The sequence below is a fragment of the Momordica charantia genome (genome assembly GCF_013281855.1).
Source record: "Momordica charantia cultivar OHB3-1 chromosome 7 unlocalized genomic scaffold, Mcharantia_2.0 BLBB01000007.1, whole genome shotgun sequence".
NCBI classification, from domain to species: Eukaryota; Viridiplantae; Streptophyta; class Magnoliopsida; order Cucurbitales; family Cucurbitaceae; genus Momordica; species Momordica charantia.
The window spans coordinates 19,989,083-20,013,930 of NW_028275165.1; the positions used below are offsets into that span (position 1 = coordinate 19,989,083).

At 36.6% G+C, this 24,848-nt stretch overlaps 4 protein-coding genes across 7 annotated transcripts; all 4 read left to right on the forward strand.

Moving 5' to 3' along the window:
* PRL1 (pleiotropic regulatory locus 1) lies at positions 1-8,746 on the forward strand. 4 transcript variants are annotated; one of them, XR_015792192.1, is made up of 19 exons: positions 1-283; positions 487-511; positions 639-756; positions 1,147-1,225; positions 1,825-1,887; positions 2,718-2,799; positions 3,247-3,339; positions 4,893-4,956; positions 5,052-5,137; positions 5,234-5,335; positions 5,454-5,537; positions 5,839-5,899; positions 5,974-6,040; positions 6,140-6,217; positions 7,014-7,078; positions 7,581-7,658; positions 7,740-7,927; positions 7,994-8,073; positions 8,686-8,746. XR_015792192.1 is itself a non-coding variant. In XM_022282774.2 (18 exons), exons 1-17 carry the CDS (start codon positions 150-152, stop codon positions 7,910-7,912), a joined length of 1,452 nt encoding a protein of 483 aa, XP_022138466.1. In that variant the 5' UTR covers positions 1-149; the 3' UTR covers positions 7,913-7,927; positions 7,994-8,326. The 4 variants fall into 4 exon arrangements, 3 of the variants coding, with proteins under 3 accessions (XP_022138466.1, XP_022138468.1, XP_022138465.1); XM_022282774.2 differs by lacking the exon at positions 8,686-8,746 and having other exon boundaries at positions 7,994-8,326; XM_022282776.2 differs by lacking the exons at positions 7,994-8,073; positions 8,686-8,746 and adding an exon at positions 8,117-8,326.
* On the forward strand, positions 7,994-14,993 carry LOC111009636 (UDP-glucuronic acid decarboxylase 4). Its single transcript, XM_022282777.2, has 9 exons — positions 7,994-8,073; positions 8,686-8,746; positions 10,416-11,033; positions 11,343-11,490; positions 11,594-11,673; positions 11,784-11,867; positions 12,824-12,898; positions 13,249-13,341; positions 14,411-14,993. Exons 3-9 carry the CDS (start codon positions 10,416-10,418, stop codon positions 14,681-14,683), a joined length of 1,371 nt encoding a protein of 456 aa, XP_022138469.1. The 5' UTR covers positions 7,994-8,073; positions 8,686-8,746; the 3' UTR covers positions 14,684-14,993.
* Positions 14,994-15,373: 380 nt separating this feature from the next.
* LOC111009877 (phylloplanin) lies at positions 15,374-16,802 on the forward strand. Its single transcript, XM_022283108.2, has 2 exons — positions 15,374-15,558; positions 16,357-16,802. Exons 1-2 carry the CDS (start codon positions 15,381-15,383, stop codon positions 16,641-16,643), a joined length of 465 nt encoding a protein of 154 aa, XP_022138800.1. The 5' UTR covers positions 15,374-15,380; the 3' UTR covers positions 16,644-16,802.
* Positions 16,803-17,973: 1,171 nt separating this feature from the next.
* On the forward strand, positions 17,974-24,553 carry LOC111009846 (binding protein). The gene is made up of 10 exons (XM_022283069.2): positions 17,974-19,572; positions 20,134-20,853; positions 21,280-21,777; positions 22,214-22,305; positions 22,434-22,521; positions 22,619-22,733; positions 22,811-22,937; positions 23,030-23,204; positions 23,292-23,523; positions 23,611-24,553. Exons 1-10 carry the CDS (start codon positions 18,043-18,045, stop codon positions 24,081-24,083), a joined length of 4,050 nt encoding a protein of 1,349 aa, XP_022138761.1. The 5' UTR covers positions 17,974-18,042; the 3' UTR covers positions 24,084-24,553.
* Positions 24,554-24,848: the final 295 nt, after the last annotated feature.

The following is a 24,848-nucleotide window of genomic DNA, read 5'->3' on the forward strand; positions in this document are numbered from 1 at the left end:
CCTGGGTACTCCTGTAAACTCACACCAGGTTAGGCGCCACTGATCCTCGCAGCAGACAGCTCCCGCGCGTTCAGCTCCGCCGTGGTGCTAATCGGAATCGGAGCTCCGTCGGAGAACCGACCATTTTCTGGCCGTAGAAGGAGGAGAAGATGCCAGGCCCCGCCTTAGAGATGGAGCCAGTAGAGCCGCAGTCCTTGAAGAAGCTAAGCTTCAAATCTCTCAAAAGAGCCCTAGACCTTTTCTCTCCTGTTCACGGCCATGTCGCTCCTCCCGACTCTGAGAGGTATGCTAATGGCTTTAATTCGTTTCTCAGCTTCGTAGTTTTGTAAGTTTACTGTAAAAGTTCATTGTGTGTGTGTGTGTGTCTATGTTTTGTTCTGTTTGATTGATTTTTTCTTCTTTAGATTTTTATTTCTGGTGCTCTAAAAGCCTGGAAGTTCTAACGGACTGATCCATGCGTTTTCTCCGTGTCTTTTCTGAATGCAGTAAAAAAATTCGCATCAGTCACAAGGTTAGTTAATTTCTTGCTTACATGATTTAAGCCATTGAATACGAACAGCGTTTGGAGTACTCGGTTGTTATTTTGAGCGGCATTGGAAAATTTGTTTTATGCTTTGTGAATCCTGTTTAATTCATAGATCAGTGTTGAGTATGGAGGGATAGATAACACGAGCACTAAGCCTACTGGTCAAGCAAGTTCCGCCGCTCCTGACGCTCTTGGAACTTCAGCGCCATCCAATGCCCTCGCTCTTCCTGGTATATTTATCCTTTCATTTCATCTTATATTTTTTAATAGGCTAATTCTATCCCTCCGAATTTTAATGGCCGGATTCCTGGGTAGGTTAGGGTTGGAATTTATCTGTTAAAAGGTTTGACAGGGAACGGGATTCCATAAGACTTAAGCTCGGATTTATTTATATATTTATACGGAACCCTTATTACAAAGGACCAATACTCTCGAACACACGCCCCACTAAGATCCTAACTACCAGCTTGACGTCTATAACATAAATTCCTAACGATTATCAGCTGAGGTGGTACCTTAGTTACTAACTACAGATCTGCTCTATCTTACTAACCTCAATTCTCACAAATTTATCACCAATAATTTGGTTATTGAGTTGGGTGGATCTCTCTGTAATGCAGGGCCGGACGATTCTAGAGATGCGAAGGCCACTACACATAATGCTCTGGTTATTGGTCCAACCGTGCAACCGAACGCACAGTAAGTTCTCTCTCTCAATTTCTTTCTCCACATGGAATAGTGCATACTAAAGTGAACTATAAGCTATATGCTTATACTGTTCTACATGCATCTATGTCGTGCTTATTATTTTTTTTACCAATGCTATTTGGATTTCCTTTTCTTCATATCCTCTCTTTGGGCATCTGGAGTGAAATTTCCGAAAGTTGTAGACATTTTTTCCCAACTGATGACAATTTAAAGTCATGTCTTTAAAGAGTTAGAAGAACTTATATACTTTCTGCGTAAGCATTGTGTTGAAGGAAAGAAAAGATTTTGCAAAGTGGCGGGATAAGATGGGAAGCCCTTGAGATTACCAAAATGGTTCTCTAGGAAGTGCTTTTGAGGGTTTTTTTTTCCCTTCACCTTTTGGTTGGTAGTTTTCTGTTGACGAGGTTAATTTGTTTCTTATGGAAAGTGTTCCAATTGGTTCATGTCTGTAACTACGAATAATTAATTTTGTTTTAAGCTTTTTTTTAGTGAAAAAGAGATTGGCGTTCCTGTTCATTTCATGTGAGTTTAATTTTTTCTGCTGGGTTGGGATTATTGCTAATCTTTTTATATTATTTTTTTGTTGTCAGAAATGATGGTGCTCCTCAGGGACGAAGCTCTGCTATTGTATCTGCATCTGGTTCATCTGAAAGGTTTTCTAATTTTTGTGCATTTCTTATACCCTACCTATATGTTAGTGACGGAGGAAGCATATGATGGTGCTCATTGATGTATGGAATTTAATAACTGATGATTTTTTTGTTACATTTTTTTATTTTTTGCTTCCTTCTCGTTTTTCCAGTGATCAGAGGCATATGGATGTCTGAACATATTTGATTTAGTCAATTTTAAGTGTTTTTTCACAGATCTCTCTAGATTGATGTTAGACCTCCTATTAGGAATATTTATGTACGCAGGGGCAAAGGGGGTAATCCCCCTCTTCTGACAATTAGGAGGTTGACTTGGGAAGGACCTTAGTTTTTGTCTTTTGTGTGGTCCTAGGTTGTGGGAGGGAGAATATATGTTTTGGGGCTGCCAAGGTTAGGGGCATGCTTTTGTTTTGTACTCTGTGAGAGAGACTAGTGGGGGGAGTGCAACCCTCTCGAACGGTTGCTTGTTTCTGTGTTTTGTTATCAATCTAAGCATCTAAACTGTGAGGGAGTTACCTCAAAATTGATGACTAATCCGATATTGATTTAGTGAACCTATGTAATTAGTTTTTGAGTCATCATTCATCAAGCACTACACATAGAAAGCACTTCAGTTCTTAATTTTTATATTACGTGCTCTTGATTTTTTTTTTTTTTTGAGATATATCATATCTTGAATGATTCTTTTGGCTTATGCCACTTACTTAAATCCCTCCCTCAAAAATCGAGCTTCATTCTCCGCAGTATTGGCTTTTATGCCTGCAGTTTCTTATCAACCTTTTTTAGAGTATCTGTTGGTTTTGCCTCAAATAGTTTAGCTTTTGGTCTTATAGGATGTCGACGTCTGCAATTATGGAAAGAATTCCAAGCAAGTGGCCACGTCCTGTTTGGCATGCTCCATGGAGAAATTATAGGGTTAGTTTATTGTTGCTGTTTTTTTTTCTCATTATTGTGGATATCATCAATATTTCAGCATTTATTGTAAATCAAATGAGAAAAACTGCCAAACTGGGATGAGGTTTGAAGTTTTAATCTTATGTTCCAGTATAACTTGTATATGAACATCCAGTACTCCACAATTTAACTGGTGTATATTATAGTTTTGACAATTATACTGTAGCTTTCTATTCTGAAGTTGTGATTGAAAATAACGTTGGGGCTAGAAAGTAGACTATATTTGAAAAACACTCATTACTTATGACCCCATATCATCGTGTCAATTTGTATGCCTTTTTTAATCAACTTCCTTATTGCCCATTTAACATGTCAATCCTCCATTTCATGACTTCTTGAATGTATTTTGCGCTTGATATCCACTGCTTCCTTCTCTTAAACCATCAACGCTTGTTTTTTAATTTATAGGTCATAAGCGGTCACTTAGGGTGGGTAAGATCTGTTGCTTTTGATCCCAGTAACACGTGGTTTTGTACTGGTTCAGCAGATCGCACCATAAAGGTATCTAATTTTGATGTTATTTTAATCCATTTTGGTTTGTTATAGTCCTCATTTCTAGTTTTATAGTTTTGCCCTTTGATAAATGTCAATATCTTTGAATTTTTCTGCAGATGAAACTTGGAAGAATTTATATTAGTGATAATTGTAGGAACATGTTTCTTTCTTCCTAGAATTGTGTGACACAGAATAAATCCCAAGATTGGTGTATGGTGCTGGAAATATATGGATCAAAATGTTTGGGGACAATGTTTATTATAAATTTAATATGGTTTTAAGAGATAGATGTGGAATAGTTTTATGTAAATGTATTTATAGAAATCAAAGAAAAAGACCTCCTGTTGAAATCAAAATATTCAGGAAGAGTCTTGATAAGATATCCACCCAAGCTAGATCCAAGGAGACTACAAAAGCACTCTCGTTTTGATCAAGATAAAAGAGAGAGTAGTTGCAAAATTCTGAAGAAAGAGAATGCAGCATTAAAGATACTAGTATCCTAACAATTCATGAATGGTCTTTCCTCCCTGCTAAAGGGGGGTTTTTAGATTTCTTTCGAGCCTCTCACCAGACACCAGAAAAAGCTTGGAGATGAAACTCTTCAACGTTGCTAGGAAGAACCTTATTGCAGTAAAAAAACTGAACTATTTACCTCCACAATTGATACATCAGAGGGTAGAATAGAAATAAGTGATTGGCATACTCGTCAGTCTTCTTACACTAAGCCACCAAACTGGGGAAGAGCAAACTGAGGGATGAATCCATGCTGGTTGCTTAATCCCATGTGCAACATTTGAGCTGGTTCTCCTTTCACCCTACATCTCTCACAATCAATTTTTTCTTCAATATTCATGGCATTTGGATCCCCCTCACAATCAATTTTTTCTTCAATATTCATGTTACATTTGGATCCGGATTACTTTCAAACATGGCTGTTATTTATTAACCATGTTTTTTTTTCTTTTACTCTTAAGAATGAATAAACCACCACTCAACCCAAAAGCTTAAGCTGATGGATTGGGTAAATTTAATTCATTTATATGGATTCTAACATTCCCCCTCACTTGTGGGATTGGAAAACAACATCAAGACCCAACAAGTGGAAATTATAATAAGTGGGGAGGAAACGACAATGCAGGGGTTCGAACACAGGACCTCCCGCTCTGATACCATCTTAAGAATGAATAAACCACCACTCAACCCAAAAGCTTAAGCTGATGGGTTGGGTAAATTTAATTCATTTATATGGATTCTAACATTTACCTCCACCTATATTATTATATGTGGAATCAAAATTCATTTTTAATGAGGTTTTAGGCTATGAAATGCGGTAGGACATGATAGTTAGCCCCAGTCTTGGATTCAGTGAACTTGGGGAGGTTTATAGATTTTCTGTAGGTCACAGAATAAGATTAACTGAAAATAAATGTCACATAATTATTAGAAGTATTGATGCATGGTCTGGAACTTGACATTGAAAGTTCAGTTACCTGTGATGAATTTATTGTGTATGCTGAGTCATTCCCTCTGATTGGATCTTTTCAATTTTCATCCATCAGATTTGGGATGTAGCAAGTGGGAAGTTAAAACTCACATTGACAGGTCATATTGAGCAAATACGAGGTCAGTTCGTATTCATTTATATCCTAGCATAGTTAATATTACTGTGGCTTATTGATGTTTTTGACATATATCTAAATATGTTATTTTGTCACTAGGTCTTGCTGTCAGCAACAAGCATACCTACATGTTTTCAGCTGGTGATGACAAACAAGTTAAATGCTGGGACCTGGAACAGAATAAGGTTTAAATATTTTCTTTTCATTTATTTATAGGGAGCTCAATCGTTGATATAAAATTGTGAGGAACGAATTTAATTTCTAAAAAAATTTCTATTCAGGTAATTCGTTCTTATCATGGTCATCTGAGTGGCGTTTACTGTTTGGCCCTTCATCCAACAATTGATGTTTTGCTTACTGGGGGACGTGATTCTGTCTGCCGGGTATCCAATTTTACCAGTTTGTTTGATCTATAATTTTGTGGTATCATTTAAGTGAGGTTATTTCCTTGTGAGCATTACAAGAATATATTGTTTGGTTGACACGTCATCTTTGTTCCAGGTATGGGACATCCGAAGTAAGATGCAAATTCATGCTCTCTCTGGGCACGATAACACAGTTTGCTCAGTTTTTACTCGACCCACGGTATCCTTTTCTATCTTTCTCTCCTTTCTTTTGAATATGTTGGTCATTGTAATTTATTATCAATAAACTAAACGTTTTACTCATGTAGTCTAATTTTCTTAGATCACTATTTTCTCCTTGTTCATGTAAATAACATCAGTTGCTCTTCTTTCTTGCTTGATGCCTCCCTCATTCCTGCATAATCAGGCCCTGATGAGTTTGTTATAGTGCTGGGATGATTACAAATTTTTCTAGAAATGAAAATAGTGCTGGGATTATTAGAACCGTGTTTCTTACTATTATAGTATTTGAGTATTTGCAGGATCCACAAGTTGTGACTGGCTCCCATGACACAACCATTAAGTTTTGGGATCTTAGATATGGTAATCTGATACATTTTATTCCTAAACCGTTAAGTTTTGCTTTCATTTTCATACTTCATTTCTCTGCTTTGCAGGAAAGACAATGACAACTCTAACATACCATAAGAAGTCTGTTCGAGCAATGGCACTGCATCCTAAAGAGTATGACATTGCAAAATAGTAAAGCAACATTTTTCCATATAAGTTACCAATCTCACTGCTTTACATTTTTATAATATTTATATCTTGCCCCTTCTCCAGGCACAGCTTTGCATCTGCTTCAGCTGACAACATCAAGAAATTTAACCTTCCTAGAGGGGAGTTTGTGCACAATATGCTGTGAGTTTTCTAGCAAGCTCGCGATGCATATAATTTGAAAATTAGTTGGAATTTTATCTTGTTAATACATTGCTCATAATCCCAGAAGGGGTAGCCCTGTTGTCAAGGGCATGGGGCCTTGTGGTATCAACTACCACGAGGACTTGTGTTTGAACCCTTGGGTGAACTTAATACCAAAAACCGTTGATGTCTCTCGGGTCCAAGCATTGTGTCGGTGTGGATGCGCCGAGTTATAGGGAAAAAAAGCTAAAGAGTTATGAGCAACGACACAACATATTCTGCTATACTTGAAGGAAAGCAAGAAATAATAACTTATAGAAAACATATTCTGTCATTTCTATCCTTGGATTTGTACGAGTCTCCATTTCCAACTCTAATCATGTAATGACTCTGTTAATTTTGCTGCTTGCTTATGACGAGGCGAGCCTTTTGGTAGTTTTTAACTTTTGAAGTGGGTGGGCTGTGTGGAGTTTAGTAAATCTAGAAAAAAAAGCAAATAGAAGATTGTATTCAGTTGTATCATTGTATGCGATCTTCGTGAAAGTCTTTGTTTCATATCAATTATCAGTACCTCGATAAATTCCAAGAATATTGTTCTTGTGCAAGCTTTTATTTTTTACATTTTATCTTTTTTCCTCTGCTGTAGAAGTGTTCCTCCTATTTGACAAGTGACAGATATTTTTTCATGCTTCGCAAATATATCAGTTGTCTTTGAAAGAACAAATACATAGATGTGTGTAGTACTACGAACTCCGAAATACATGACATTCCAACCCTGTGCTTCTTTTTTGCTCAGATCTCAACAGAAGACTATAATCAATGCTATGGCTGTCAATGAAGAGGGAGTTATGGTGACTGGAGGTACTATTTATTATCGTGACAACATTTTGGATGGAAATTGTTGCCGGATAAACTAAGTTCATTCTCTTTATTTTGGAACATATTAATATTTTTCTTTTCTTGGGTTCCTCGGATTTTATCTTCCCTGAGCATGGCTGGGAAAGGCTTGATTGAAGAATTTAAAAAGATATAGACTCGTGTGGTTTGTGAAGTGCAATGAACAAAGTCTCTACAGAAGAGAACTTGTTAATTAGAACTAGAAAAATGCTTGACACTTACCGCTTGTCCTCACCAGAATTGAAAAATTGAAAAATTGACAATTCATTATTTTTACAAAAAAAAAAAAAACTCTTTTTTTGCATGTCTCTTAGTCGTCAAAAAGGGTGGTGAGGAGTCAAGTATTTTCCATAGGACTAAATCATTAACATTATAAAAATTTGATGCTTGTTACGTTCATTTTATGCATTACTTAATTAACATCTACATTTTCTGATATTAAGACAATAATTTTCCTGTCGTGAAGGTGACAATGGTAGTTTATGGTTCTGGGACTGGAAGAGTGGCCATAACTTTCAGCAATCACAAACAATTGTACAGCCCGGTATGAATGTTATGATTTCTGTTCTCCTATTTATCAATTTACCCGGAACTTTTTTTTAAGTCGATGAATCCTCTATTTCAGGCTCACTGGATAGTGAAGCTGGTATCTATGCTCTCTCTTATGACATTACTGGTTCGAGGCTTATTACTTGTGAAGCAGACAAGACAATTAAAATGTGGAAAGAGGACGAAAATGCTACCCCTGAAACTCACCCCCTCAACTTCAAGCCACCAAAAGATATCCGACGTTTCTAGACCTCTGTTTCTGCGGTCAGTAATCCCTAATACGATTTTTCGAACCAATCTTCGAGATTTAGTATATGAGAATTTTGGCAGATTACATTCCCTGATAAAAGGCCTCAACATCTTTGGATCTCTCCATGTCTTTTCCCAACTTAAGCTCGTTGCTTTAATCTGTAAGTGGATTTTTCATTCATATAATGTTCTTCATGCTTGTAGTTGTAGCGAGTCGCGTCTGGGTAGCTCGGTTTCGTGCTCATTTGGGTTACTCGTACGCGTCGGGAGGTGTTATGTAGGCTTATTAAAATTGTCAAGCCAAGCCCCTGTACTTGCTAAGCCTCCTGAATAGAAATGACCTCTTAGTTTCTTTCATTGTTTGTATATATACATATAATCAATTACGTTAGTTATTTATGACTCCTTTGGAAATTAGGCCATTTTTCTAAACATAGTTGGAAGTGCACTATTACAAGGTTGAAATTTTTAGTGAATATTATCTGATCGATCACAATATTTCTATGAATGGTTGAATTTTTCAGTGAATAATGTCATTAATTTCCCCAAAATCCTGACTAATATGTATTAATTGTCTATTGGTTCATCTTTTTGACTAATATGTTTAATTCTCTCTTTACTAACGTTTTTTTTCTGACAGTTGTATTATTCAAAATATCATTTTCTAATTCATTTTTCGACGAACGATATTAGGGTAGAAAATAATGACAATGACAGGAAATATTAACTCCTTGAAATGATGATGATTATCATCTTGCCCCTCCTTTTTTCAGGGGGTGTGTGGTTCATTGGTTGAATTTGTATCGTCGACTTGGAAAATTGAGTCTTCATTAGGTATGTGAACATTGTTTATTTCATGCTAAATCTTATGAATTACGTATAAACTCGAACTATATAAATTTCGAACTTTGAAATTTACTTCTTTCACAAAATAAAAATTAACATAATGATAAACAAATTATATTATTCAAATTTTGAATTTCTAATATATGAACCAAAAATTTGGTTATTAGTAAATGGTTTAGGACTTGCAGACATGATCGGCCACGTTATGTCTCAAAATAATCTTATTTAATTGAAATAGAGGTTGCTGCTGTCGTGTTATTGTACAATTGGCTCAAATCCCAACCCTTTATTTTAGTTAAAAAAAAAAAAGTTAAAAAAACACTTCTGATCTCTATATTTTTATTGAAATAATTGTTTAGTCCATAAAATTTAATCTTTCACCTATATAAGAAGTCCTGTTCAATTGGATGGGTGCTAAATTATTACAAATTTTAAACTATAAAAATTAAATTATTACTTACTAAAATTTAAAAATTAAATTATTAAAAATTAAAAATTATAAGGAGTAAATCATTTCTATAAAAAGTTATCAGAATTTTTCTTTCTTCAATATCTCATTTTTAAGAGGCATTTCAAAACTGTGGAAATGCCCAACCAACTCAACCATATTATTAATTTTTTTGTATTTCAAGTACTCTCTCCTCGACGCCTCTTTTAGAACAAGTTGTGTTCCTCCCAAAAACTATTTTTTCTTACTATAGAATCTGTTCGAATCTTATGCCTTATTGTTATTTTTTATTATTATTATTTTTTGCTAATGTTTTAGAAGTGACGTGAGATTATTTTGATCACATTTTATTTGGGGTTGAGATTAAGTGGGGGAGGGAAATTACTCTTTTATTATTTTCTTTAGCTCCATCTCATCCTAGGACGAAGATGAGCCCACAAAAATATATAATTTACAATAATTAATTAAAAATTGCATGTGTTCGCCACAAAATCAAATCAATAAATTTTTTATACATGTATTCAAAAGTCTGAGAGATCAGCAATAATAATTATAAATTAAAAAGAAAAGGAAATTTCACTGGATACCATAAATTTAATATATATTTTTAAAAACGTTACAACTATTTATTTTTTTTGAGTTTGTCGAAGATGTGTGGATTATATGCAGGTTGTTTCATTTTCTTTTTCAAATATAACGGAAGCTTTAGTTGTTATGTTTTATATTACATTTGAGTTAGCTCCCAAGGACACTTCAGTTGACAAGTATTTGAGGTGTATTGTGATTCAGAGGTTTCAAGTTCGAATTTTCTGATGAGTTTAATATAAAAAACTTTTGATACCTCTCGAGTCAGGGAAGCAAAATCAAGACGAGCGTACTGAAAAAAATCTAGCTATATATATTTATTTATTTATTCATTTATTTGGTGTTATTTGAAAAAATGGAGGGTATATTATTACTATTTTACAAAACAATAAGTCGGATCCTATTTACTTAAAATCTCCCTTTAAAAGGAAGCGATTACACGGCGAAATTTCCATGCATGAAAGTCACCACCCCCTTCCCCTTCCTCTTCTTTCCAACACTAATTTTTTTCACTCTCTCTCTCTGAATTTTCTTGAAACTTTCAATCTCGAACCGTAATCTCTGCGTATTCAATTCTCTGCAAATTTTCTCGGGAAAGAGAGATTCATAATTTTTTTTTTTAAGATGATTTCTGAGCGAAATCAACCGAATGCGTCTTCACAGCTCGTGGCTGATCCGCCGAGGTCTCCCAGAGGTTCTTCCGGCAAATCCAGAAATCCGATCCAATACGTGCTTCGCGAGCAGCGTCTGCTCTTCGTTTTCGTCGGTGTCGCCATTGCAACCCTGTTCTTCAACGTTGTTCGTTTCGTTTTGCCGCCGGAGCTCCGTGATCACCCCCGGGAAGCGGTTTTGGATCCGTTTGTTGAATTGGAGTCGACGATCCCTACGCGGAGAGTTCTCTACGAAACTCGCCGTGAAGGAGGGCTAGGGCGGGTGATTTCGCCGGGGAAAGTTCCGCCAGGGCTGAGGAAGAGGAATCTGAGGATCGTCGTCACCGGCGGTGCCGGATTCGTTGGGAGCCACCTCGTGGACCGTCTGATCGAGAGGGGAGACAGCGTGATCGTCGTTGATAATTTCTTCACCGGCCGGAAGGAGAATCTGGTTCATCACCTCGGAAATCCGAGATTCGAACTGATCCGACACGACGTCGTTCAGCCGATTCTACTAGAAGTCGATCAGATCTACCACTTGGCTTGCCCTGCCTCTCCGGTGCATTACAAATTCAATCCCGTCAAGACAATCATATCCTTCTTGTTCTTCCTCCGGTTTTCTTATTACATGAATTTTGTTTTCCGATTTTCAAAACGTGAATTTCTTTCAATTCTCAATTTCTTAATCTTAGGCTGAAGAACTAGCGCGGAGCATGTTTGGTTGAGATTGAACTGGAATTTCCTTCTCGTAAATCTGTTCTCTTCTGATATTTGGTTGAGATTGTCCATGTTTTTTCTCTTTGCATCCAATCTTCTTTCTCGCGTTGTTTCGGCATGATCATTTCGAAACCATTTGTTGTATGATTGTGAGATTTGATTTCTTTAACCTGATGGAGATCACAAGACCAATGTGGTGGGCACACTGAACATGCTAGGGCTTGCGAAGCGGGTCGGCGCTCGCTTCTTGCTCACCAGCACCAGCGAGGTGTACGGCGATCCGCTTCAACACCCGCAGGCTGAAACCTACTGGGGCAACGTCAATCCCATCGGTAATCCTCTGCCATGGCTGCCCTGCTCAGGCTCTGTTCTTCCTCTTCTTCCCTCTCATTTACTGATCGTGCTTCTTGCCGCCGGTCGGCCTTCTCTCCGCAGGTGTACGGAGCTGCTACGACGAAGGGAAGCGCACGGCGGAGACTCTGACCATGGATTACCACAGAGGCCTTGGAATTGAGGTCGCAAATTAAATCCGTTTTTACTGAAAGTTTTTCCGATCAAATTTTAGTTTAGAAACTTAGAATTTGCAGTGGCAATTGGAATGGAATCATCCATAATTTTCTTGCAGGTACGAATTGCTCGGATCTTCAACACTTATGGGCCACGAATGTGCATCGATGACGGTAGAGTTGTAAGCAATTTCGTAGCACAGGTACGCTTTTGTTGCTGTACTCGGTTCTTAGTTCCTATTTCAAGCAAATTGTGTTAGAAAATTTGATGTATAATTGTGTGCACAAAGATGAATGCTAATGGATGAGTAGTATTATCGTGTGGAAAAATACTTGGCTCCCCAATCGTAAGATGCAATCTTGTGACAGAAAAATGGAAAAACATAAACTTTTTTTTTAATAATGAGTTGTCAAATTTTTAATGGTGGTGTTTGGTGCTGAGCAACCAAGTATTTTCTCTTTGTGGGGCTATAGATGTTAAAAGGAGCTAGTTTGATAATCATTTTAATTTTTTTATATTTTTTTACTTTTAAAAATTAAGCTTATACACATTATTTTCAATTTCTATTTTATTTGTCTTATTATATATATATATTTTTTAATTTTGAAATTTGACTAAGAATTCAAGTTCTATGTAAAAAATGTAAAAGATACACTAAATAAACTATGAGGAAACAAAATTTTAAAAACAAAAAAAGGTAATGGTTATTAAACAAAGCTTTATGTTTTCGCTTTATTTTTCTTCTTATTTTTTAGATGTTATTTTCTATAAGAAAAAAAAAAGTCAAGTGGTCTAAATTTAGAATATAAGAAATGTATCACCATTCAACACTGATTTGGTCAATTTCGATCCTGATGGTGATATTTCAGTTTCGTGCTCTCTTTAATTTACCTTGAGTTTTTATTCAATCTTATAGGAGCAGGTAAGACCATAGAATTTACACCCAATAAAAGTTTATAATTAATGACGACTTTAATTGTAACTTATTCGTTATAAAGTTGCATAATAATAATAATTAATATATTGGCCAAGCTTCTAATTAGTGACAGACTTTTAAGTAACTTATTATTTGCATCACAATAACGATTAATATATTGGCTACATGCCAGATTATTGAAATTAAAAACTCTAATAAAATTACTCTGTCAACCCCCACAGGCATTGAGAAAGGAGCCGTTGACAGTTTATGGGGACGGCAAGCAGACCCGTAGTTTCCAGTTCGTTTCTGATCTGGTAATTGAATGCAAAGTTTAAATATAATGACCATTTTAAACATTATTTTGGTGATTTTTAGTCTTGATTTTAATTCATTTTAGAATTTTAGTACCTTCAATTTTAATAAATTTTTTGAAATATTGCAATAAATTTCTATTAAAAACTTTCAGTGTATTTTGTAAATAGGATAAATACCAAAACGAACTTTTAGTATATATTAGAAGTGCTATAGCTAAAATTGGCATTTTGAAACTTTATAAACTGAAATAGTATTTAAACTTGAAATATAATATCCCAGTGAAATTAGATAATCCCAAGAATAAATTTAATTATTATTTATTTATTTGGGTATGATCTGTAACTGACAGGTGGATGGTCTAATGAAACTGATGGAAGGGGAGCACGTGGGGCCTTTCAATCTGGGCAACCCCGGTGAATTCACTATGCTTGAACTTGCCCAGGTCAACTTTTTTCTCCCTATCTTTTTTAAATTTCAATCGTTAATTACTTTATATTAGTGATGAGACTTAGATCCATTCTAAAAATTGATCCTGTGGCTTAAAATAAGTCTGATTTATAAGTGATTTTATATGATACTGGTGTTATATAATACCATGGATCAACTGAAATTTGATGTAAAACTTGAACACTAAACTAATGTATTTCAAAATATAAAGACCAACATATAGAACAAATAATCTTACATCTTATCAAAGTATTAAGGTACTATTTGGTAATTATTTCGTTTTTAATTGTCAATTTTCTTGCAACCTAAGTTTTATCACTTTTCCCTCTTAAAAGTATATGTTTTTTAAATTTAGAAAAACCTTAATTTGTGCAAATTCAAAATTAGTTTGAAGATTAGTGATGAAGTTTGACTTATAAAGATCAAAAGTGACGTTTTTTTTTTCTTTTGGTGTGTGAGTTAAGCGATGATAGGCAGAGCATAGCCAAAATTTTGAATGGATATGGGCAAGGTTTATTATTATTATCATCTTTTGGGGAGTGTTGTGTTAAAACTATAATTGAAAAAGCTCTCAAAAGATATCCTAGAGGGTTTGGGTTCTCATTGTCATGCTGGTTTAGAGGTCTCTGGGTGAGTTTAATACAAAAAATTCTTGATGTGCAAAGCTTCGAGTTATCAAAAAAAAAAAAATATATATATATATATATATATAATTGAATAGAAATGAGACGAAAATAAAAACAAAGTACCAAAATGGTCCATTTATGAAAGTATAAGAATCAAAATAGATGTTTCGAAAGTACTTAAATAAAAAAGTTTGAAAATGTCAGGATCAAAATTGTCAAAACTGAATCGAAATCGAAACTATTTTAAATTGTTTATATAATTTTACTTTTTAAGTTTAATGACAAATCAACAAGCGAGAATAGAAGGGAAAGATTCAAAATTTAGACCATGAATAAATATGATAAATGTTTTAGCCAATTGAAATTGAGTTATGTTCGGATCATATACTTATTTTTCATATGTGTAAAAAGAAATATGAAAAGGGTATTATCGTGCAGGTAGTGCAAGAGACAATAGATCCAAATGCAAGGATAGAGTTCAGAGCCAACACAGAGGACGACCCACACAAGAGAAAGCCCGACATTTCAAAGGCCAAGGAGCTTCTCGGATGGGAGCCGTCGGTTTCCCTTCGCAAGGGCCTTCCCCTCATGGTCTCCGACTTCCGCCAGCGCATCTTCGGCGACCCCAAAGACACCGCCGCCACCACCGCCACCTCCACCGACGCCGACGCCATCGCCGCCGCCCTCTCCACCGCCACCTCCTCCGTCTAGTACTCTTCTCCCCATACAAATTAATACCACATATATAAGAGATCTCTAAGAATAACACTTGGCAGTTCCCACTGGGAGTGGGACCCACCACCTCCTCTCTCTCTCTCTCCTCTGCTGAGTACAATTTTTATTCTGAGGCCCTAATCCCTCCCTCTCTCCCTCCCTCTCTCCCTCCCTCCCTCCCTCCTGTTCTGTATTATATTTTATATCGTTTAACCTATTTATGAAAAATTTTCCCTTTTTTCTTTTAAATGTTATTTGTTAGTCTTAAATCTGACTCTGAGATATGAAATATCATTTTTGTTGTTGATGCGAGTGATGTTCATTTACTTGATAATTAAGTAGAGAGTAAATAATGTATTTGAAAGCTAATTAAAACTACTATAGGACAGGAATACAGTAAACATAACAGAACAGCAAACCAATAAATATTCTATATTTAGTACATTTTATAAATCATAAAGTAAATAATTAAATAGTTAGTTAAAGAAATAAAAAATGAAAATTGAAGCAAGGGCAAGGGCAGGCATTTCTGAATGAACCAGAATCGTTGGCCATAAAAGGGGCGCACCAATTACATGTTGAGTTTTTGACGGTAAGTTTGTTGTTGAAATTGAGCTTCTTCCAAACTTATAATTTTATCATTTCACTGAACAATTTACTGTGTTTTTCTTTGAAGGATCTGTAAGTGGGAATAATGTGGCTGAGATCTGAGTGTATTTGTTTTTCAATGGTGATTTTGGGGATGGCATCGGTGAGTTTGAGTCAACTGGATTTGATAAGAAGTCTTCTTGGTCTTACACACGTCCAAGGAACTCTCTATTGCACTCTTAATGGCAATTTCATCTCTGGACTTCTAACCCCAACATTTCCAAGTCAGTTCTAACTTTAAACCTCCTTTCTTTTTCCTTTTTTTTTCTCCTCCCTATAATTATGTATGCTTTTAATAGATAAAAACGTATAGTACTATTTTTAAAGGTTCGGTGGTTCAATCTCTCCACCTTATTGAACTAAAAAGTACGTTAGGCTAATGGAGACATTCTATGTTTATAAAAGGAATTGAGTACCAATTGTAGATAGTGCTAATGTAAGACGTAATTCGGTGTCATTTCTAATAGTTTATAATTTTACCTCATATTATAGATAAAATTGAAAATTTACTCCTACATGTTAGAGAGAAGGAGGATGTTGTAGGACAATATTTATGTGTGGTCGGTACTTATCCCTATGCTATTACTGGCGCGTGGTGGCGTAGTAGGTTTGTGACTGAATGGGGATAATACCCTTTATCAGTTAGAGTCTTGCAAGGTGCGTAGTGAGACTTCCACATCGAAATTTGACCACTCATTATTTTTAAACAAAAATTTTCTAATTTTGTGTTTCTCTATTTTTAAAAAAGTTGTCAATTTTTTTAAGGAAAATACTTGGCTCTTTACCGAATCAAATTTTATCCTCGACGCCATTAAAAAATTGACAATTCATTATTAAAAAAAATCTATTTTTACATTTATCTCGTTTAGTTGTCATCGTGGCAAAGACAAAATTGACATGCTAACCCATTAATAATAATAAATAAATATTTTTGTAACGTTGTTTTGCTATTGTTTAAAAGCAATTAAATTTAGGAGTTGATTAATGATTATGTATGTGTTGAAAATTGAAAATTGAAATAGATGCTGGGGTGGAAATGCAATGTGGATCCGGAACCGTAATTTCGTCGGTGAAAACCGACACGTCGGGAAGGTTTTCGATGCTTCTGGATGCGCCTCTGTTGCTGCTCTCCTTCTTACTCGACAACTGCAGTCTCGTCGTCACGACGCCGCTCGCCGACTGCGACGCCGCGCTGCCGTCGTTCGGCGGCCTCATCTCGCCGCTGCAACGCATCGGAAACACATTTCTCGGACTCTTCAACGTCACCAATATCGTTCCCTTAGGCTTCCGCTTCCTCCCCTTCCTTTAATAATCCATTAAACGGAATAAACCGAATCTTTTCCATCAATTTCCGACATTCAACGGAACGGGAACGGACTCGTGTTTCGCTCTATTTTAAATTGTAATAAAGCTTTACTGTATCAACAACTGCTATTTCCATTTTCTTTTTCCTAGAATTTACCGTTGAAACACTGTTTAGCTCGCTTAATTTTATCTCTAAAATAGGTTTACTGATGTCGGTATTTTTTTAAAAAATTACCAATTTAGTCTCTCCTTTTTTTTCACATAAGTTTTACCCATTATGAAAGGTCTTTAATATAAAAATAAAGTGAGAAAGTATTAAAATAACAAAATGTCTGTGAAACCGAGCATAGCTCAAATGGTTAAGGTACCTATATTTGATTAAAATATCATGAGTTTGAACCCTCACCCACACATGTTGTACTTAAAGAAAAAATGACAATTTTTTTTTCTAAGAACCAAGGCTATTTCCTTTTAACGTGGCAAAAAGAAGAGAAAATGAATGTAATGCGACATAAGATTGTGCTTTTTTCTCATAATTTTGTTATGCTACGGTCACTTCATCATTCAATTATATCAACTACTTTTAAATAAAATCTAGTAATGACATGATGATTTGAAATATTTAAATGAAATCGCGTTAACAAATTGTGTATCACACGAGGCAACTAATTTTCAAAATGTTTAATATTCACTTGTGTTTACATAGGTATATTTTTTTAGATCAACGATTATATAAGACGGAGGATTTGATAATAAGTGACTTTTCTATTTTTTGTCGAAGATTGTAGGCTCATTGGTTTAAAGAAGGGTATGAAAAAATGTGAAAGAAAATATGGAAATACGGGAGTACTCCTTTTACTCACAGTGTGATTTTACTTTTATAAATAATTTGTTAATATTTGTGGACTCTGCATTATTTTTAATACGATATTGACGTGATAGACTATGAATACGAAGATTAGAAATCAAATAGTCAATTTCTCCCAGTTTTTAGGGAGCTTGCCATACACGCCTTTTCCAGCCCCCTCCACCTCACCACGATTAGGATACACTCGAGGACCTCTCTAACACTATGTTCTTTGTGTGAGCAACTATTCCAATCTAGTTATGTAAATGATTTCCTCTCATAAGCTATAAGTTATTTATATATACTCATTTATTCATTGTCTAATACGTTGACCTGTTCAAATGATTGAAGAGATTATTTGTGATAATGGAAGACAATATGCCTTGGGAAATTTTCCAAAAAAATGGGATAGAATTTAGGGTACACGTGGCAGCCGGTGAGAGGCTACTGCGAGAATGCTTTAAGCGGGAAGTTAAAGAAATTCAAAGATTTATGCCGCCACAATGACCGAATCCAGACGACGGCGATACCGTCGAACGCTCAAAACTTCACAGCCATGGAGGACGCCATATCCCGCATTATCACGGAGCTCGAACAAGTCCGCCATTTCGACGACTCCACAAATCTCCACTCCCATCCTCCGCCGCCGCTCTCCGATTCCGCTCTCTTCGATCTTCAGAGCTTGTCCGACAACTCACCCGGCACCGATGAACAAGAACCACTCGACCGCCTCTACGAGGACCTCTCCGCCAAATCTCTCTCTCCCTCCTCTCTCGTCCGCGCCATCGCCTCCGCCATGGACGAGCCTTCCTCTCGCATTTCCATCTTAGCCTCTAGAGTCTATCTGTGCCTTATTCTAGCCCCAAATGCGCCGGTTTTTACACTGTTCAATCCGATGGATTTTCTCTCGTTTCTCCGGTCTATTCGGCGACTCTTGAAGCATCGACCGCGGGATCCACCGGATGAGGATAATCCAAATCAGGAGTCCAATGCTCCCAAACGGAAGAGGAAGGGCGGTGTTAAGGTTATGGGTTTGAGGAATTGTTCTCAGAGGCAGAGTTTGAATAGTGGAGGCGACGATGGTGCGTTCGATGCTAGAGTTTTGTATCCGGTGCTTGAGAGGTTAGAGACTTTGATGGGTTTGATTCATTTAGATCGATTTCCGGATAGTTTGAAGTCTTTGGTTGAAACAGTAATTGACATCCCGGTTTTGGCACTTGAAGTATGCACTAATTTAAGCATCTATAGTAAGTTAACCAATTTATGTTCGCGGATTTTGAGTGCAACGTTGCGTCCCGAGCATGGGGATATGGCTAATACAGCCGCTGAGGTGATAAAGTCTCTGTCACCGTTGATTCTTCATCACAAAGATCAGGCGCGAACATTTGCATTGGGGTTTGTGACTGTTCAAATAGTGAATGTGGCAAATGAATCCGATGGAGTTAGGAACGCTCTGGTGAATCTTCCAAGGTATTTGGTTCAGAAGGCACCAGAGAAATCCGAGCCTCGTGGTCTAGCTGTAGATTCAATAATGGAGGTTGTTAAAGTGATGGAATTCAAGGATCAAATTGGGTTTGTGGATTATGTAGTGAAGATGACACGAGGGAAGTCTAATCTTAGGCTGTTAGCTGTTGATCTTATATCAATGCTTATAACGTCTTTGAGTGATCCGCTGGCTGTTGATTCGGGAAGCGAACTGAAGGATTCATGGGGTTATGAGTGCTTGGTAGCATTGATTCAGCGTTGTTCAGATGCGGGTGCTGCAATTCGTGCTCGGGCACTATCAAACTTAGCACACCTTGTGGCGTTCTTATCTGAGAATGACAAGAATAAGGCCTTATTGAAGGAAGTGTTGGGGTCTGATGGCAGAAATTTCAGAACGGATGGAAGTGGAATTCTTGATCTTTTGCGAAAACGGTGTGTGGACGAGAAGGCAGCAGTTAGGAAGGCTGCATTGTTTCTGGTTACCAAGTGCACAGCCCTGCTGGATGGAGCAATGGATGGAGATATGCTGAAGACTGTGGGAATTGCTTGCTCAGACCCACTTGTTAGCATACGGAAAGCTGCAATGTCAGCTCTTTCTGAGGTAAATTTCAGTTCAAGTAATTGAGAGAAATTTGGCTTACATTTCTAAGTTGGGTTTATCAAGTATAAGCTTCAGAACTTTAAGTTTATATCATTTTCGTTCAGATGATATGTAGGAATAAGTTATAGAAGCTTGAATTTGTAACTCTGTATAACCTTTATTTGGCTCGAAGATGTATGATGGTAGAAGTCAATAAGTAATATAGAAGATAGGTTCTATAGACCTTGAATTACAATTAAAAATTAATAACTAATACTTACCTATAAATATAAGTTTAATTTATCAGTCTTGAGTTATACTTTTAAATGAACTTGTGTCTTAAACGAGGGTAAATGGCATTCCGGCACATTGCATTTTAGGGATAAACTATACTTTTAGTTACCATTGAGCATCCAGTGGTTGTAGGATATTGTAAATTTCTTTTACCATAGATTATCTTCTATGGGGTTTTTTATATTTTGGTATTCAATTCTGTTATGCATGCTTATAGCTACAATTTAAACTTTTCATTCATTCTTGGTCTTATCTTAGTCTTATGCTGAATTTGTGATTACTTTATAGGCCTTCCGTAGATTCCCAGATGAAAGTGTAATTGTCGAGTGGCTACAATCTGTTCCACGTTTAATTGCTGATAATGAATCTAGCATTCAAGAAGAGTGTGAAAACTTGTTTCAAGAGCTAGTACTAGACCGGTTGTCTAGTGTTGGATCCTCAAGTTTACCCTGTGATGGATCAAAAACCATTGATTCAAATAGGGAATTTGAGTTGTTATTTCCTGAAAGAGTATTGGATCTTCTTAAAGAGATAAGTCATTCAGAGGTAATGCCTTGGGTAAAGAAAGTTTGTGCTAACTTGGGGAAAAAAAATCGATTAAAGCGCACAATTTCTGTTTCACTTCAGACAATTATAAAGACATCTGAATCTTTTTGGTTAAGCCATTCTTTGCCCCCAGAGAAGTGGACAGCTCCCCCGGGTGCCTGGTTCCTGATATCGGAAGTATCAGCTTATCTTGTGAAGGCAGTTGACTGGGAGTTCCTTCACCATCACTGGAAACTCCTTGATAATCATGGTAGGACTGCGTTTCAGTGTTCAGTGGCTCCAGCAGGTGTATTCGAAGACGAAAACAGTCCGGAGTCAAATTCCATTGCGTGGGCTCGAGATCGAGTTTTTCTCTTGCAAACCATCTCTAATGTTTCTCTTGAGCTGCCTCCTGAACCTGCAGCAGATTTGGCTCACGAATTGCTTAAAAGAATCGAAGAGTTCAGCATGCATTCAACAGAGGTATGCACCAAAATGATTGCTTTCTGGCTCTGTTTTACACCCTACCATTATTGGTTTATTTCTCTACTGCTGTTGTTTAGATAATCAAGACTCAAGAGTACAATTCACCAATACTTCTGTCTTTTTCTTCTTTTTATTTGTGATAGCGTGTGCTGGTTTACACGTATTTCGGATAATCTTACTGGACATCCACCTAACTTTATAATATTTAGTTGTCAAGAAACTTGTAGATAATATCCTAGTTAGCTGTGACCTGAACTCAATAACTAGTTTCACCCACTTTTATGGATGATTTCATCTTTCGAACTTGTACTGGTATATGAATCCTGTCCATCAGGGATTAAGTTCTATACTTCATATTTTTTCCTTACACATGACTTACTGACTGTGGTCATCTAATATAATTGTATGCTACACTTTTACTAGGTGAATGCTCACGTAAAAACACTTAAAACATTGTGCAAGCGAAAGGCTTCGCAATCTGCTGAAGCCGATGCCCTCATCCTAAAATGGGTAAACCAGCTGCTTTCTAAAGCCTCTCACATATTGGAGAAGTACATATCTAAGCATGCAGAAGCAAAAAAAGATGTGAACTTCATAACACCACCTCCTAAAAGTGGTAGTAGAATGGGGAAGAAAGCAACTGCGAAGAGCAAGGTCTTGTCACAAGCAATTACTGCAGTTTACACCATTGGCTCTTTGATTCTCATCTGTCCATCTGCTGATATGACTACCATCATACCACTGCTCCACACCATTATCACTTCTGGTAACCGTGATCCCAAATCGAATAAACTACCGATACAAACAGTATCTCTAAAGGAAATTGCCCCTTCTTTATACGTTCAAGCATGGTTGACAATGGGAAAGATTTGCCTTGCTGACGAGAAGCGTGCAAAGAGTTACATTCCTCTATTTGTACAGGTTAGGTCTTGATTCTTCAGCTTTATATCACTGAAACCTGATCTTTCGATGATTTGAACGAATGTTGTTAAACAAGTAGATTTCTAGCGTTAGTCTGGTTTCAAAGGAATAATTTCGCAACAATTACATGACTTCAATCATATAATTTCTTTCCAGTAGACAGACATACATCATAGAATGGAAGTGCTCCACCTACTTATAAATTTTCATTGATTTGTTTATTTATGGAGTTCTTTCTTGCATAATATTATACACATGCTCATGTCTCTATAAATAAATACCAAAGGTAAGATTGTGCTAGAGTTTCAGACGTTTTCCTTGTTTTCATCTACAAGATTTCAAGTTATATTACTTTCTCAGTGCCTTTTACATTGTCAAATTCACTTACGATACAACTCTAGTCGGCTGAAATTTTATGTCTTTTATGTTAGTTCAGGAGCTTGGAAATAGTGACTGTGCGGCTCTTCGCAACAACCTTGTTATCATGATGTCTGACTTTTGTGTACGCTATACCGCTCTAGTTGATTGGTAAGACTAATACATGACTCAAATATTTATGGCAGTGACAATGACAGTGAAGTTGTTTTTTTTTTGTTTTTTTTTCCTAAATAAATGCTTATTCCAAGTTGCTATCTCACTAACTCTGAATTGAACAGCAACCTTAAAAAGATAACAAAGTGTCTTCGCGACCCTTGTGAGCTTGTCAGAAGACACACATTTATACTTCTATCAAGATTACTACAGGTAAATCTTCCTTTCCCCATCCCCAAAAACTTCTCTGAATTTTCACCTTTCCATGTTAATGAGCAACAATCATGAGTAGTACTACTTTAATTTTCAGAGAGACTATGTGAAATGGAGAGGGATTCTGTTTCTTCGATTTCTCTTGTCACTGGTTGATGAATCAGAGAAGATTCGTCAACTAGCAGATTTCCTTTTCGGGAACATCCTAAAAGGTTAAATTACCAACCGTTCTCGTGGTTATAAGTATTGGTCAAGTCATTACAACTGAATTGTGAAACTGAATTTGCAGTGAAGGCGCCACTTTTGGCCTACAACAGTTTTGTAGAAGCAATTTATATCCTGAATGACTGTCGTGCCCATTCTGGACATAATGATTCGAAGGCTTCACGAGCTGAGAGCCGGCTATTCTCCATTCGGTAGAAATGTTTGAACTCCATGACTTGTTATTCAATTACCCATAACCGAAAATGATCATCTTTTGTTTATCCTATCAACCTTATTCTTTCAGAGGTAACGATGAACGGTCGAGGTCCAAGAGAATGCACATTTATGTTTCTTTGCTAAAACAAATGGCTCCCGAACACCTTTTGGCCACTTTTGCCAAGTTATGTGCAGAGATTCTTGCTGCAGCATCAGATGGTATGCTTAATATAGATGATGCCACTGCACAATCTGTTCTGCAGGTACAAATCTGAAAGCATCCAACTCCTTTATGTTGTTTTTGGTTCACAAACTAGAATCTTACAAGTTCCCCTTGACTGCAAGCACAGGACACCTTTGCTATTCTTGCTTGTAAAGAGATCCGAGTATCGGTAAATCGTGGATCATCATCAGAGTCTGCTGATGCAGATGAGGAAGGAGGGGACAGCGGAGCAGCATCTGCAGCTACTGCCAGAGGAAGGGCCATAACTCAGGCAGTGAAAAGGAGTCTCATCCACAACACCGTCCCCATCTTCATAGAGTTGAAAAGACTATTGGAAAGCAAGAACAGTCCCCTTATAGGTATGAAATATCACCCTTAAAACTTAAACGCATGAACTGATACTTGATATTTAATCTTTTATTCATATTCTTTAACAACATCAACAGGTTCCCTGATGGAATGTCTTCGAGTTCTTCTCAAAGACTACAAGAACGAAATCGACGACATATTGGTAGCCGATAAGCAGCTTCAAAAGGAACTCCTCTACGACATCCAAAAATACGAAGCAGCAAAGGCGAAGTCGACCGTCGCGGAGGCTGTCAACGAGATGCAGAAGTCGACCAGCTATCTTTCTCCGGAGGTTCCTCCTCATGCCAGAAGCTCCATGAACAAGTTAGCCAAAAAGCTCAAAAAAGACTCGAAAGTTGCTTCAGCCATTGCTGATGCAGCGGCTGCAGCCACAGCGAGGACTGTACTGGAGGAGGTGAATAAAGGGGCTTTGACACCGCCCCTCAGTTCTCTAAGTTTGCCTAAACTCAAGTCTCGTACAGGAGGAAACAATACCAGAAATGCCTTGCACTTGGATGTGATTGAATCTTTGAGGAAACGGCAGTCTTTTGAGTCTGATGAAGAAAACTGATGTGCATAGCCTAACAGGTAATATAGTGATATAGCTACAAAATTAGTGGAGTTTTGTATGTATCATATGATTATTATTATTATTATTTTCTTCTGTTTAATGGGGGCCTAGTTGAATGGTTAGAAGTATTGGCCAATGGCATTGGCATCCATGTTTGAGGTGGGAAATCTTCGATTTGATTGAGGTTGTCGAGCTCAGAAATAAGAATAAACTTCAAATCTAAGTAGAGTTGGAGGAGTGTGAAGAATGTATTCCCCATCTTCATCTTATTAGAAGTAAGTCGTTATTTTTTAACTTTTAACTTTTAATTTGAATTTTTTTCAGTACAATATGTGGGGTGGGGTTCGGGTTTGAACTCGTGCATTTTTTGTTGGTGGTATAGGTTAATTACTGTTGAGCTACATCTGCTTTGACAATTTTTAATTATTCTTAATACATATTGCTAAAAAAACTCAATTTTCTTTGTTTCAGAGTAAGTTTGTACTTCTATATATATATTGTGAAATATTTCGTTAATGGTTACTTATTAACTAAATAAATTTAGAAATATTAGACCAATATGAATATGACTAAACTATTTGTCGTACCTATCTTTATTTGTTGTACTAAAAAAATAGAAATATTGAAAAAAATCTTTTTGGGAAATCTTTAATCTTCATTCGAGGAGGTTTGAACTTCTTTTTTTTTTGTTCGAAATAGGAATTTTGAACACATCTTAATTTTCTTGTAATAAAGGAAATTTCACCTTGGTTAATAGCAGACAGC